The following is a 16,620-nucleotide window of genomic DNA, read 5'->3' as shown; positions in this document are numbered from 1 at the left end:
GCGGTAGATAAAAGGAACAAAAGGGAGCACAATAAACATTTTGTTCATTTGAGATGAGAGACTAATAAAAATGACAAACACAAACTGAACCGGGTACAGAGAGAGAGCGAGAGAGAGAGAGAAAGATCTCTAAGGCCATGGACAGAAAGGTAACCTTGAAGTGGAGGTAATTGGGCCTTTGTTTCTGAAAGAGGAACTGGCTCTCGGCTTGGCTAATATCCAGCATTCAGCTCAGTACCTTTGGAGAAACTGCAGCCGCAGCATCGTGTCAAACATGACATATTTCTCGTTGTCTTTACCTGTGCGCTCTCCAGCAGTCGGCCTGCCTCCAACCTCGGGGTCAGTGGTGGAGACAGAAACATCCAGAAGATTACCAGTCGTCTGCCACGTATGAAAAACATTCACATCGAGTGCTGATGACTGTAGCAATAGAACATTTTCATCACCTATTACAACAACAATAATATATATATATATTTAAAAAAAAAACAAGGTAGGAGAGTGCTTTCTAAAAGCCCTTTTGATTACATCACACTCTCTCCCTGGTTAACCAGTCCTGATGATGTCACAGGTCAACAGTCACGCTGCTTTGAATCATCAGTTCGGCAGCTGCAGCTCCGCGCAGAGCTGCTCACTGCATGCGGTCGGGCTGGTGCAGAGGGTAATGGAGGAAGGCCTGCGGGGCGGCAGACATGGTGGCGAGTGCAGCCAGGTTAGGATGGATGGCGGCCGGAGGGGTCGGGGACGCTGCGAGAGCGGGCGCCGGCGTGCCGGGGGAGAAGCTGTAGCTGAGGTAGCCAGCGGCGGGCGACGGGGACTGGGCGTAGGGGTACTGCTCCAGTCCCGTGGGGGCGTAGTGGCTGTAGGCGGAGCTGTAGTCCAGGTAAGGGGAGGCGAGCGCTGCTGCTGCTGCTGCTGTGGGGCTGAGCTGGGACTGCAGCACCAGGCTGGGATGGAGGAAGGCCTGCGGGTAGACGTATTGCTGGGCGAGCCTGGAGGAAGAAGGGTTAGAGGTTAAATGATGAGGCGATGAAGGAACAGAAAGTTAATCAGCAACAATTTTGATTGTAGATTAATTATTTCAGTTTATTTCTTCAGCAAAATACAAAAAAAAGTATTTTTCCAGCCTGTTAAATGTGAATATTTGCTGGTTTACTTTGTCCAAAAGAGAGAAGTTGTTCAGTTTATGGTCAGAACAAGTGATCTATATATGAGAGCTTGGACTGAGAAATTGTGATACAATTTGGACGCAGCAGATTAATCAATGGTGAAAATAATCATTACATAAATTACTGGGAAAAATGTTGTGCACTTACAGATACACAACTGCACATAAAATAGGACAAACCTGGGAGGCAGCATTCTTTGTGCGTTTATATATAAAAATATATTCTTGCCACTTTCTCTCTCGTCATCTTTTAGTGATTTCTTTAAACTTTCACTCCAATAAAAACAATCTTCACCTTCTTTTTTGTAAAACCAGAACCTAAAATGTCCCCATGACAACAGATATGAACAACTAAAAGACATTTTACTGTAGAATTACATTTAAAAAAATACATACAATGTGGTACTTTTATGCTGTTATTAGTCTGTATAATTTATATTGAATATTTTTGTCATTTTCAATCGTTATTTTCATAACTCTAAATGGCTTGGTGACACCTGATTGGAGATGAAACTACAATTGTTTCTCAGACAAACCTCTCTTGAAACTTTTTTTGTTTCTATATATGACTTTCTTTCTACAATTTGTTTGTACAATTACAGTATATGTGCAAAAAGCAAAATGAGTGAGATAGAGGAGAAAAGAATGACGCACACAGGTCTGACCACATCCATATCTGTGTCTGAACACCCAATGACAACATCTGCAAAATGTGATTAATGTGTGTTCAGAGCTGTCGCTCGGTGTGAGATCTGATCTGATTATTAAATGCCATTTAAACAACAGTAACCGGAGACACACACACACACTCACACCCCCGAGTTGCAAACTGACTGCAGACTTTTCTTTACATCCTAACGTTACAAATCAGAGTCCTATTAAGGCCTCCTCCTCCTCCTCCTCCACGAGCAATTATCAGCACTGTTGCCTTGAAATAGACCTTCTCCCTTGTGTTTTAAGTAATTAGCACACTGCCTGAAAAATGTTCAAAAAGAAAAGCTTTGTTCCAAATAAAATATCACCGCTTCAAAGATGAAAAAGCTACATAACGAGAAAAGAACTTTACGTAACAATACAATCAGAATTGTTGCATTTCTGAATGAAAAATGTGGTCTCTGAATTGAATGCATGTGTACTCACACACACACACATAAGCTGCCACAATAAACGCAGTGTATATGAGACTGTTGTTACTCCGAGCCACGGCAGTAATGAGGAGAAAAAGGGCTCTACTGTCCTCTTGTATTCACTCATGCCCTTGCCTGAGGCTGCCCGCTTAACCTGAACTGCCTCAGTTACATCTGGCAACAGCAACAGCGATCATATCAGAAGAACTAGGTTAAAGCTGCTTAAGTAAACACAATAGTACATGACAGTATCTAACACTTACACTCCCGTGATCGGCGCCTACAGTCTAACCCATTAACCTGACGGTGACCTTGCCACTGAACAGGTGATCAGGGGTAGAGATGCTGCCCGCTGCTGCTGCTGCTGCTTACCCCTAAACAGAGGCAGAGCAGGGATCAGGTGTACACAACAAATACTGGGACTGGGTCTTTTCATACCCACTCTGTTGTATACACAACACACACCAGTATATGTATCATGCCTGCCAATATTCGCCCATATGACCTATTTCAGTTTTAAAGTTATTTCACCTACTTAACTCTTCTATGGACTTATCGAGCACCGACTGAGGAACCTTTAAGTCCCCAATTTCTCCTCAACTTACTTGAATGTTTCTGTATCCACTTGATACTTAAATTGAGTGATATATGAATAATTTTAGGACACCATGAAATGGATAACTGCAGATGTCTTGTGCATCATGCTGGAATTGTTGGAAACCTTTTAGAATCTGGACTAGCATTTAAAATCAAAGGTTTTCAGGATTATCTCTTCATCTCCCATTTAAAGGAACAGTTACTGTATTTCTCATTTTGGAAATTATGCTTATTCCCATTTCTGCCAAACGTTGGATGAGCAGACTGATACCACTCGTGTGTCTATATGCTAAAAACGGAGCAACAGCTAACAGGACAGGAAGCAATCAACGCCTTCTGGTTTGTTTAATCTTTTTCTCCCCCTTTGGATAGAGCCAGGCTAACAGATTCCACTCTTTATGCTAAGCTAACCGGCTGTATATTATATTTATTGAACAGACACAAGAGTTGTATTAATCCTCCGGCCTTTTCCTAAAATGTCTACCTATTTCTATAAATTGAGTGTAGATTGCAGGTGTGTTGTGCATCATGTTGAACAGATTTCTCTGTAATTCTGCCCGTCACAGTTGGTATTTTTTGGAAACCTTGAGCTCTGGACTAAAATTGAATATAAAGTTCTCAGGATTCAAACAACACCAGCTGTGGAAACAAAGGAAAACAACCAGCCTGGCTCTGTCCATGGGTAGAAATAAAAATCTACCAAGCAGCACATTAAAGCTCCCTAATTAGCACGTTGTATCTTGTTTGTTTCATCCGTACAAAAAGGAGAAAAACAACAATTTGCTGTTTTATTGCGGGTTGTATGCCAGACTATTTATTGGTTCTGAGCAGTTGCCAGGCAACCAGCGGACACTCCAAAATTACAGGTTTCCTTTGAAAGATAGTCCAACACACAATCATCCTAAATAACTGTGAATTGTCAATTTTTCCACTTAACAAAAAACAAAGTCTCAAAACAACAATACACAGTGTGCGCTAATTGTGTAGCGTTAGCGGTGATGCTGGCGGTGCAATCAACACACCTGATAGACTCTCTTTTTAAACAGGAAGCTCTCAGTAAACGTCTAAACGTTCTACTGATGACAAGAGGTTGCAAACGATCAAGACTTCCATTTCTTTTAGCTTCTAAAATGTATGCATAATGTCAATAATAATCCTTTTTATTGGTAGAACAGTATGAGCTTCCAATCTCTGTAAACAAGATTGACTGTGGTATTTTATCACCTTGTGTGTTTGAGCCTACTGTGAAATGTGCAATCTGGATTTTAGAAAAGGCCCACAGGCTGAAAGCAGGGGGGGGGGGGGGGCTGTCAGCATGAGCAAACATCCCCACAACTGTCATCACATTTTGGTTCAAATGTTGCTCTGAATGGTGCACAGAAACATGTGAACATCATCTTTTTTTAACTGACCACTTTGAACCGATCAGAGAACACTCTGTGTGAAATGACCAAAACTTATTTAAAGTAGCGTGTACACGTAAGACCACATCAGCCGCAGTGAGTCAGCGAGAAAATAGGTTTCCAGGGTCTCTAAGGGAGACCTGACCAAAAGAAAGAAGCAACGCCGAGACTAACACGTAGTCTAATGACATTCAACAACAACACATTAAGTCAAAACACAGCTGAAGCTAATATCAGCCCGCTCCTCAACACCACTGTATCTCGTCTCTCCCCCCAACTGGAGCTCTGCGAGTCTCTCCCAGAGCAGAAGTGCAGTGTCATTCCCTCGGCTGTGTGCCGCTGCCTGCTTGTGCACCGGCCTGACTGATTCAATGTGACAGCGGCATCGTATGAGAGGGAGCTGCGCCTCGCCTCTCTCCTCCCCGTGCCTGGCATCATTGCTGGCTGTCAAACACACATTCATATAAATATAAATATATATATAAATATATATATATATACATACACACACACACACACACACACAGGGTGTAGACACTACGGCACGCAAACGCATAAATTCACATTAAGCACACATGCAGAAAAAGTGAACCTGCAAATCTGAACGAAACAAGTATAATACACTCTTAAAAGGCTGTGTAGTCAGTTGAGCCGCTTACAAGAGGATGTGTGTGTGTGTGTGTGTGTGTGTGTGTGTGTGTGTGTGTGTGTGTGTGTGTGTGTGTGTGTGTGTGTGTGTGTGTGTGTGTGTGTGGAGTTCAGGCATAGCCGGGCTAATTGGCGCAGCTGCATGGGTGTACGCTCACTAACAGACCCACGAGAGCAGAATAACCTCCACCGACTCCCCTCCCCTCTGTGGGTTCACTCCCTCACAGCCAGCTTCCTCTGCACTCCTCCTCACTGTCCTTCGTCAAAAACCAGGCAGCGGGGATAAAAGAGATCGGATGCACTGAATAAAAAAAAATCTTTAAAAAAAAAAAGAAGAGGGTCGAGGTCGAGGACTCCTTGGGCGAGGAGTGAGCGGGAGGGAGAGGAGAAGGGAGAGATGCTTAGAGGTGAAGGATCAGCCATCATATCCTTCATGCTTTAGGACAGCCACGCTTTTAATAGTTCAGATCAGGGATGTGAGGAGGGTGAGTCAGTCAAAGACACACACACACACACACACACACACACACACACACACACACACACACACACACACACACACACACACACACACACACACACACACACACACACACACACACACACACACACACACACACACACACACACACACACACACACACACACACACGGCTTGAGGGAGGGTGAGGGATAGAAAGGCCAACATCAGCGCTGGACACTCAGCTCTCATGTCAGCAAGAAAGACATTTGAATTAACGTATGAATACAAACAGGGCTGCGTGATGTAGAGAAAATATTCAATAAGTGAATACTGAATATTGTCATGGCAGTGTAAGTCCTGATCATTTCAGTGTGTGTCAGATTGTTCATGCTTAAAAGAGTAAAGAGAGAGATTTATGTTTGCAGTGTAACATAATCTAAATATTATCACTTTCACGTGTTGCACATTCAACATTTAAAACTTCCATCAACAAGAAATTAACAGAAAAAAAAAGATCTGATCTTAGATTTAAATCAACTTTTATAAAGTTGAGTTTGTTAAACATCACGTGTCTGCAGCTGAGGATGTGTGTGTAGTCCTAATCAATAGATATGAGTGCCGCAATATTATACTGTGTCATTAACAATAATCAATCATTAACTGTGTATACAGCAGCTATGGTTGTTGACAAATACATAAATAAACACGTAGAAACATCCTCACATCTGCTTACAACTACATTATAATGCGTTCAGCTGTTTAATGCTGACTTGTCACATTACTGGCAGTTGAGTTTTATTACTGAGAAGCACCTGCAGGCACAGGATGTGAAGTGTTGAGTAAGTCTGAAATGCCGAGTGTCATTTTGTTAATAGTCGGCCTCAATCTGGATTTTTTTTATTTTTTACGGCCATTATCAGTTTACGGCTGCAACATTCACTGAAATCTGGGAGCAGGAGCTGGAATTTGAGTTAAGATGCACGTCACAAAACAACAGCTAAAAAGTGGAGGAAAATAATGCAAATGCAGATCAGAATGTGTGTCATCTTTTACAACAGAACGAAAATGAAAGCTTTCTGTGCTCGAATATAATTCAAACAATACCTTTTTTTTTTTTTCATTGTTTTTCAAATTAGGCTTTTCATGTGACAGAAGTGCCTCCCCTAATTGGGTCCCTGGATAAGAGAAATATACACTTGAGGATTCACCGTCTACCTAAAAACCCCCCCTGACAGACAGATAAGAGCGATAACTTCAGGAGACGCAGGAGACGAGATAATTTAGAGGGGGAGGAAGGCAGCCAAAGAGGAAACAGGGGAAGAGTGGAAAGAAATGTGAACGTATCAAAGGAGTCGACACGTCGGTGCTGTTTTACGATTCACTGATGTTTCACGAGGAACATTTTGACCATAAATCCACACACGGAAACGAGCTCCAGCGTCACGTCTACCGCCGGCCCTAAAGCTTCACTGCAGCCAGACACAACTACACACCCAGCCACAGGTGTGCTGTTAGTCTGTGTCACCCCACCTTCCTCCCTTCCTCCCCCTCTCTGTGCTGCTTCAACAGGAAGCACTGCCTTCCCTCCACATTCAACAGCCTCACCGCACATCCATCTACTTTCTTTCTCTCAAAAAAATAAACACCAGAATGTCGTTTTTTTTTGTTGTTGTTGAAAAAAAAAAAAAAAAATGAATTTCACTTCTGCCAAGCGGTTGGGTGCTAAAGGCAGACAGCAGGCAGCCATGGGCAACAGACCCCCTCCCTCGAATGAGAACAGCCCTTCCCTCCCCTCCTCCCCCACGACTCAGCTGTACCTCAAAGCCACAGTTGGCATCAGCCCGTCCTCTGTCCTCTTAAAACTTTAAGCAAATACGCCGAAGCAGCCGACAGAGCTGTGCTTTGTTTGAGTTTGTTTTTGTTATTTGCTGTTTACCGTGTGGGTGTCAGACCCTGAAGCCCCCCCGGGAGACCCCACAGCTAAAGGGCACCAAAAGACCTGCAGACATATTTAGACTGTATTGAAATGAATAGTTTGACGTTTTGGTCAGTGATCGGCACCACCTCACATCTGTCTGTTGAACAAGAAGCTGCAACCAGCAGCTGGTTAGCTTAGTTAGCAAAACATCTGGATACAGGAGGAAACAGTTAGCCTGGCTCTGTCGGAGGGAACAATCCACCCACCAGCTCCTCTAAAGCTCACTAATAACACATTATACATCATTTACCTTCAGAGGTGTGGCTGGGAGGATTGTGTTACCATTTGACAGAGTGAGATCTAACCACTGATTCTACATCAGTATAGTATCAGAGCGCTAAAAGGCACACGAATGATTGCTTATCATCTGCTTTTCAACCCCAGAAAACCCCCAATATCATTGTTATAATTGTTGTCAGAATCTCATTTAAACCACATCTGGTGAAACCGCTCTAATCTGCCAGGACCGATACCGACCTTATTAAGCGACGTTTCCGTTGTTTCCTTTTTAAATATCGTCTTGGAAATGTTATTGCTTCTTTTACACGAACATAACTGAGATAAATAATGTCACAGTGCAGGAAGAGGCAGGAACACCCACTGGGCTTATTTGAAGCCTCACACTATTATAGAGAACACAAACTTATTATACAAGCTATGACCACCTGATATAGATATATAGAATATCAGTATATGTCACAATTTCAACCAAAAATGTTAATAATATATATATATATATATATGTATATAACGTATTTATGTGTGAATTAATGGGAAAAGGTGCCCACAATCCCAGCTATAAGGTTTTATATTTGGGAAAAAGAAAGCACCGGTTCTAGATCTTGTCTGCAATGAGGCTCCTGTTCTTTATCAGCTGCCCAGGCCTTTTTTAAAACTAAAGCTATAGCTTGTCCCTAAAATAAAACTCCTTCACTTTGCCAAGACATGTTTGACTCTGACTGCAGTCATACTGATCATGTCACAGACACATCTCGCCTCGGAGCAGCGAGATCTGAGCTGGACAGATGAGTCCTCTGCACGTACTAAACTTAAAAATATCAAGGTTTGACACGCCGTGCGGTTTATTTCTCCCTCACCCAAACATGTTATTTTTCTGTCTACTTTGTAATCTAGAGGCATTAAGCCAATTGATTCAAACTAATTCGATTTCCTTTAGACAAAGAAGAGACTCTAATTAACTGGCTGTTTTATTTAGATGGAGAGACAAACAACAACAGTGATAGTTATTTAACATAGAGAGACTTTCCTGTTGAGAGAAAGTGAATCTGGCATTCACTCAAAACACAACCCGTCTTGCAGCTGTGCGCTACTGAGATCTCTTGAGGTTACAGTTGTTATAAACTGGTATCGCTTCTTCTTCTGCAACTGATTTTCACCATAAAACAAACGGACTCTGGTTTACAACAGATTTTCCCTTCAGAGTACATCGTGTTGAAAAGGAAAGCTAATAATTAATAGATTAGTCGATTCCAGGGGAACTCCAACCAGCCGTTGGTTTTTCTGTGTGTTTTGAGGTTTGTTTAGAGGATTTGCTTCTTTTCTTTATTTTACATGAGTGTAAATTGAACATCTTTGTGTTTTGGACTGCTGCTAAAGATGTCGCCTCAGACTCTGATGGGTACTTTGTTTTTTTGCTATGTGTTCTCATATTTCTTAGACTAAATAATTAATCAACGAATCAAAATAGAATTGATGAATTGTTAAAAAAAATCATTAGGTGCAGATTTAAATGTGTGGTGGTTCAAACTAAACAGATACATTTAAAATTGTAGCACTTCACTTCAAGCTTCACAAACAAAGAGGACTATTAAAAGTTAAAAGGAAATCAATAACTTTCTTTAACTGGAAGCAATTTATCTTCACTTCATAAATAAGCAATGTAGTCTGGAGTCATCTCTCAAAATGTTTGATCTATTCTTTATAACAGCTTATTCCTCACCAACGGCGGGAATGAATCGTGTTATGAATAGGGCTAACCAAATTATTGTCTTTATCACTCAATCTGGTGATTATTTTCTCAATTCATTGATTAAATAGGGTTAAAATGAAAAGTCTTGTATTTTCCAACCAACAGCCTGAAAACCCCCCCCAGATAAACGCACATCTGGTACAAATATCTTAATGCTTGAATGTACGGGTGTTTCCACTCTGATAGACGATGTGCCACCTTCTGTGTGCGTTTGCCTCACAGGTGTGTTCGTTAGTCAGTGTGTCAGGTGACATTTCTGCCTCTTTTGCTCCAGTCAAAGCTGTGACTCTTCCTGGAAGCACGGATTAAAACACGCTTCGCTTTGAATGTCTGGTTTCATTGCCGGAGACCATCAATCAAGCCATCATCACTCATTCATAGACTCATCTGGGTCAGCCTCAATTCCCTCATCGCTCATTCAGAAATTGAGGACTGCAATATTAATAGCACTCAGAACAGTTGAGGTTTTTAATGGACTCCTCTGTCCTCTGGCAGGAGCAGAACATCCTGGAGAAAGTCAGTGTGAAGAGCTCCTTTTCCAAAACACCTCATCATGGATAATCCTTAAAAGCACCTCTGAAATATAGAGGATCCCGTCTGTAAAACTTTTTTTTAAATCAACCAAAGACTAAAAAACATGCTTTGCACTCTTTTCCCCCAAAGACCAGATATTTCGGTGTGAAAGTCAACAACACAACTGTGACGCTGGTTGACAATATCCTCGTCTAAGATCCCCAAAACAACACTCATACAGCAAATATCTGAGTCAAGCCTCAGTAGGGTTCGAGCTGCAGCGTCGCTCTATACTGTCTGCAACAGCCCTGGGAATGAATCATCCTCCATGTTTCACTCAGGAACTGGAGTCACAAGGTTTCCTTTGGAGTTCACGCTGAAACTCAGGGAAACTGTACGAGGAGGCAGAACGTCCTTCATGTGTGGATTACAGCGAGTTTCACGGAGGAAAACCACCAGCAGCTCCATGAGGCCTCAGCTCGGCTCTCAAGTCCATTAGGAGTAGGCGACACGGAAAGAATCCCTCATTGTATTGGATGTAATTTGATACATTAATATATATTGTGATAGTTTTTCTGGAAAATCAATTCAGAGACTGAATTAAAGAAATGATTGAATACCTGACAAATCAAGGTACCCCATTAGGCTGCAACTGGCAATTCTTTTCACTATTGATTAATTTGCTGATTATTTCCCCAATTAATCATTTTGTCTATTAGGTGTTGCCCGTTATGATTCCCACAGCCGAACGAGATGTTTTTGAATGTCTGACCAACAGTCTAAAAGCCAAAGATGTTCACTTTACTATCATATATGACAAAAAAAAGCATCAAAGCTTAGTATTTGAAAAGCGTTTAACCAACAAATGTTTGGAATTTTTGCTTTAACAAATGCACATTAATCAGTTTTCAAAGTTGTTCCCTGTTTGATCGACTGATTGTTGCAGCTCTAGTTACATTGCTGCAAAAATCCATTGATACAGTGGTTCCCAACCTTTTTTGATTTGAGTCCTTAACACAAAGGGGATATATCCTCGTGATCAGGTTGTCTATGTTTTGTCAGTAAAGAGGTTTTCCCTTCTCAGATTGTGTGATTTCAATCATTTTTATAAACCCAAAGAGGTAAAACTAAACAGTATTTCACATGAAAGAACCAGAGATTAGAGTAATATAAAAAAGCCTTGTTACAGAAATATCTCTATTCCTTTTTCCTGCTCATCTTGCATCCTCTTATTTGATACCGTTGTCACTGTTGGATCCCTCCCACTGTCCTGAGGCTGTCCTGGCCAACCACAGCAGGCAGTTAGCTCGCGAGGGAGGGTCGTCAGCCTGATTAAGCTCATCTGGGCCTTCCAGGCTATAAAAGCTGGTCCACATGCTCGTTGTCTACCCGTCTTACTACAGAACACACGCACACCATGCACGATCGTCGTTTGGTTTTGCACCTTCAACACCTCCACGACACATCTGACACGCATCCATGTGTGGCCTTCAATACTGACTGTGCTGATCTGCACACTCATTGTTCATTTGAGTTGACCTCAGTTTCATAAATTATGTTTGGACTCCATTTTTGTCATGTTCCCCAAGCCAGTGTGTGACAAAGTCAATGGCACCACTGCATTGCTACAGACGTATGTGACCATGTTGTGTCGTACTTTGAGAAGGTTCTGCCGTGAAGATGTCTAAGCTCAACGTATCCTCATACAACGGTTTATAAGATATCTTATGAAAAAGTTACTCCCCATTTTTCACGCAATCTCCTGCAACAGTGTCCATTTTCGCTCGTTACATACATACATACAGTCTTTTTAAAATAAACTTCAGTCTTCACAGGAAACAACTTAGTTAGGTTTCGACAACAACACTACTTGGCTAGGTTTAGGAAACGATCGCGGTTTGGGTTGAAATAACTTTACGTAACAAATAAATCAATGTTGACTTCTCTTTTCACACAGGCCATGAAGCCCGGTTTAGTTTGACCCTTTCTGTGTTTTTGAGGTCTTTATACTTCCTACTTCATGATTGGATTGACGTGGATTACATATTACATTTGTGTAGGTATAGCTATGAACAATGTATGAGAACAGCCTGCTTTGCTTTATGTGTGTTACCGACAAGTAGAGGACAACTGAGTCTTTCTTAATTTTTTTCCTCACAATCATCAGGAGAAGCCAAACGCTGACCAATCACAGTTCTTGTGGTCTCCGTGTATCTCAGCGGCCGCTGCAGCCCTGACGTGTAGTAAAGAATTGTTAGGCCTGCATCTGTAACCCTTTATTGCAGGACTATGAATTCAACCAGAGAGCCTTTGTGGGATTGCTGAGCTCCAGGTTGGAAACCACGGCCTAATACACCCAGAGATATTAAATAGATATGATATGATATAATGCCTCTGCGTGCACAAACATGAAGGAAAAAAAAGATAATAGAGAAGGGATGCAGGGAAGTTTCACTAAATGGCTTGTATCCTCAGTAAAGCCCAAGTCATGCGTGAGAGAAATTCAGAATCGAGCTTCTCATGTGTTTAATGGCCCAGAAAGAAAGAAAGAGAGACAACAGCCAAAGACCAATCAAGATACGATGCACAGACACAGATACGGCTGAAAACGTCTTTGAAGCAGAGTTTTAAACAAGCATTATTTGTGGCGTCTGTGACGGCTTCCCCCCCCCCCCCCCCCCACACACTTTCTTTCACATTGCAGAGTGGCATTAACTACCACAACCCGAGTGGAGAACAGGAGCGAGTGCTCACAAATGTCAAGGACGGAGGAGTGAGATGTATTGTGAGGAGGAGGTAGGTGAGAGAGAGAGAGAGAGAGAAAGAGGTGGAAATAGAGGTATTGATTCTTCTCCGTCTTACCCATATTGCCTCTGAGCCCACGTAGGATGGACTTGCTGAACTCCAACAGAGAGACCTGCAGACAAAGAGATGCAGCGATGAAGAGAAGTATTTTAGCTACCGGCTACACAGACAACGCGAGAGACGAGCAGGCAAGGACAGAGACGATTCTCTGCCTCTCTGCCTCAGATTGTTAGCATGTCCAAGACGGTATCCGTTATTCCCTCAGCATGTATACACACACACACACACACACACACACACACACACACACACACACACACACACACACACACACACACAAACTCACACAAATAATAATGCACTCAGTTGAACACAAACATCTGTGACTTCTCTGCCTCCAGAGTTCACCAGGAATCAGCTGAGGCTGAGAAAGAAAGGAGAAATCTCTCCTCCTCCTCCTCTCTGCCCTTCCTCTGACTTCATGTCAACATTCCTCCAGCTATTCATTCCTCTGTTACTCCTCTTTTTACTGTACAGCCATGACTCCATCAGCACTCTTCTTTTGTTCAAACCTATATCTAAATGCCCACTTCCTTTCTTCACCAGCACAAAGAGGAGACAGACGCGCTGTTATTTAATTCTCTTAACAGCCCCGTCCCCTCCTGCTCTCCTTATTCACTCCCTCTCCCATTCTCTCTCGCACACAATAACAAAATACCAAGCGCTGCCATCTCCCATCAGCTGCATGCTTGGGGAGTTGCGTCGCAGCACCGGCCCCAGAATAAGGACACACAGTCAGTTGTTGTTGGCGCCAGTGTTTGTCAATCACACCTACACTCGGCAGTATTTCAGCCAGCGAGCATTAAATAAAGCAGCGAGGGAGAGCTGCTGTCAAGGTCTGGTGTGCAGCGAGACGTCGGAGGGGAAGCACGAAGCCCGAGCGCTGGTGGTTGACACTGAAAAAGCCCAGCGGCATGAGAGCTGTGCGTTAAATCAAGTACACAAACTGTGCTCGTTCCCAATATGCATTCACTGACAGTCTCGATGGAAGGAGCATAGCAGTGGTTTTGTATGTTTTATCCCACTAACCTCAAATTTGTACACATATTCATCGGTCTTTAGATTGATTAACTATCCTCCAGACAGCTGTTGGTTTCCATTCATTTCAGTGCGGCATGAAATGCAACATGCAACAGACTTGAAAATTGCTTGAGATCCATCAACAGTGACCAATCAGCTTCCATCAAAGCAAGACCATCATCAGGATTACTTTGATAGCTGGCCTTCTGTTTTCCTGCGATATTTGAGTCTTTGAGGTGTTCAGCAGCAACTGAACACCGAACCTTCTTCATGCATAAATCTAACAAATCCATCCAAAAACATGGCAGTTTGTGAATGAAAATCTTTACCATTTGACAGCAACATTCAGTATCTTTCACAGAGAAATACAGAAATATTCAATGTTTACTGCGGTGGACTACAGATCTTGAGTGAGTCTCTGGAAGCCTTTGGCTACCTGGATCAATTCATCATTAATTGTTTTACGAGTGAAACTACACATCTGTGATCTGTTTTGCTTTCAGTAGGAACCAAAGAGGGCTTGGAATTGAGTGAGACAGGAAGTATTCAAAGAAGGATTAGCTGTTGGTCTTTTTATGGGGTATGTTTAGAAAATCACCAGCTTTATCCTTTACATGATTTGTAGGTATTTTGTTAAAACACGGTAAAAAACAACGACTGATCTAACACACTTACTAGATTGCGAGCTGCGAGGCTTCGCCCCCAGGTACGCCAGGTTCACGTTGGCCTTCCTGCCGTCGATGATGGGGTTGGCGTCTTTGCACGCCCGCTCCGCTGCTCCCCTGTCCACCATGGTCACCTGTTGACGGTGTCACAGCATCACTGATTAATAATCACTCTTTAAGCTACACAATTGCATGTGAAAGCTTCTCTTATCCAGTGTTGAAGGATTGATCCCAACATGATGAAGCATCAGACCCAGAGCGGGTGAGGGGAGGGGGATGGGGGCCCCCGAGGAAGCTGCTGTCCTCGTCTCTACTCGAATGATTCAATCTTTTTGCTAAATGCGTGAGGAGACATTGACTCCAGCTCATGAATACAGCCATCATTGTGTTTGAATGCTTCCACTGGAGCTTATGTAGGAGGCAGATTTGTGTTATTTTTTCACACTATGCTGTCAAGGATGAGATACTGGAATCTACCTTGAGGGAGTTTGTTGAGGAGTGGGCAGATAGCAGTGGGAAGGGGTGGTGAAGGTTAACACACACACACACACACACACACAGTTAATATATGAGGCAAACTAGAGCTCCACCACCAACAAATGGGACAGTGAAAGTAAAACTGCCTCCGCTTGCTTTCGTTTCGCAGCATCAGACTCCGGAGTCTTATGCAAACAGAGGCAGCGGATGGTTTGAGATTGTCGGGGTTCAAGAAGGGAGTCAGACTGCTTAAAGGGGAAGTCAGGGATGAAATGAGCACGCTACCCCAAAACAACTCATGACAATACTGGTCACTCGGCTGATTTGCTCACTGGCTACGAACAGGTAGAGATCATTTCAACTCATTCACACATCAATAATCCCTTCTTATCTTTTTTTCCCCACACACAAACTCACAGGCTTTCATACAAACCAAACACATCCTGCTAGGGGGGGGGGGGGATTGCATGGGAGGAAGTCAAAATGAAATTACTGCAGCCTTATCTTGCAGAGCCAACTGACATGTCACACCTCTGTGACTACTCTCCCCCCTCTCTCCCCCCTTGTCTCTCTCTCTTACACAAACACACAGTGGAAACAGAGACATCTGTCCACAGCTGTGGCAGCTCATTACCAACTCACTTGTACCTCTCTGTGTCTGTGCTGGTGTGTCCTCATTCTGTACACTTATACTGTGTGTGTGTGTATATATATATATATATATATATATATATATATATATATAAATAAAAGGGACCTCTTCTGGGACCTCAGAGATAATTGATGACACACTTGTAAGAAGCAATCTGCCACTCAAGCTTCAAGCATGTGACTGCCACCACCAGACACAATGCCGCCTACATGGTTGCTGCAACAAAGTGGCAGTGTGTGCTGCCTCCAAGGCAAGAAAAAATACAATTAAGCATGAAGATAAAGTCGCTTCAAACTCATTACTGGCTGCTACAGACGTGATCTAGTGTGTTTTCAGCACCCTGACCATCCAATTAAAGTCAGAGCGGCTGATAAAACCTTAATTAAATCGCATATTTCACTCTACATGTGTTTGACTCCTCGTTTATTCTACCAGAACACAGCAACTTAAATTAACTCACAAAGCCATATCCTCTGGACTTTCCCGTCTGTTTGTCTGTGATAACCACCGCCTCGTCGATGTCACCGAAAGTCTCGAAATATTTCCGAAGTGAGGCGTCGTTGGTGTGATACGGCAACCCGCCGACGAAGATCTTGGTGTAAGTCGTGTCTTTCTCCATGGTGGGGTGCATTATTTCTAACGGAACCCCGACCAGCTGACCTAGAAACAGCGGGGAACTCATGCGGCTTGAGATTTAAAAAAAACAAAAACCCGAAGGATAACACAAAGAAAAACAAGAAAGCAGCAGAATAACTTTACGCTCCTTGGTCACCAAGAGGCTATACGAATAACGACAACAGCGCGTCCATGGTTAAACACGCAGCCTCCAGTTGCAGCACACGCAGCTTCTGGATGTGTAGTCCTGCTGACAGGTGTCTCGGAACCTCATGTCTCCTGTCTCGGAGGGGGAAAAAAGACAAGTCTTTAAGCCTCGGTAGGCGCGTCTTGTATGCGCCCACTCCGCGTATGGTCCAATAGATGAGTGGTGCGTCTTTTCCATCGGCGCAACCCGCCTCCTGCTCCACCCTGCTGCGCACGCACGCACGCACACACA

At 43.0% G+C, this 16,620-nt stretch overlaps 1 protein-coding gene across 1 annotated transcript; it reads right to left on the bottom strand.

Annotated features, from left to right (window-relative positions):
- Positions 1 to 631: 631 nt before the first annotated feature.
- Positions 632 to 16,346, bottom strand: rbm38 (RNA binding motif protein 38; the record flags this gene model as incomplete). The annotated part of the gene is made up of 4 exons (XM_079169042.1): positions 16,027 to 16,346; positions 14,448 to 14,571; positions 12,750 to 12,804; positions 632 to 992 (listed from the first exon to the last, which is right to left on the bottom strand). Exons 1-4 carry the CDS (start codon positions 16,246 to 16,248, stop codon positions 632 to 634), a joined length of 762 nt encoding a protein of 253 aa, XP_079025168.1. The 5' UTR covers positions 16,249 to 16,346.
- Positions 16,347 to 16,620: the final 274 nt, after the last annotated feature.

The sequence above is a fragment of the Pholis gunnellus genome (assembly GCF_910591455.1).
Source record: "Pholis gunnellus genome assembly, chromosome: 2".
NCBI classification, from domain to species: domain Eukaryota; kingdom Metazoa; phylum Chordata; class Actinopteri; order Perciformes; family Pholidae; genus Pholis; species Pholis gunnellus.
This window is presented reverse-complemented; position numbering and strand designations above follow the sequence as displayed.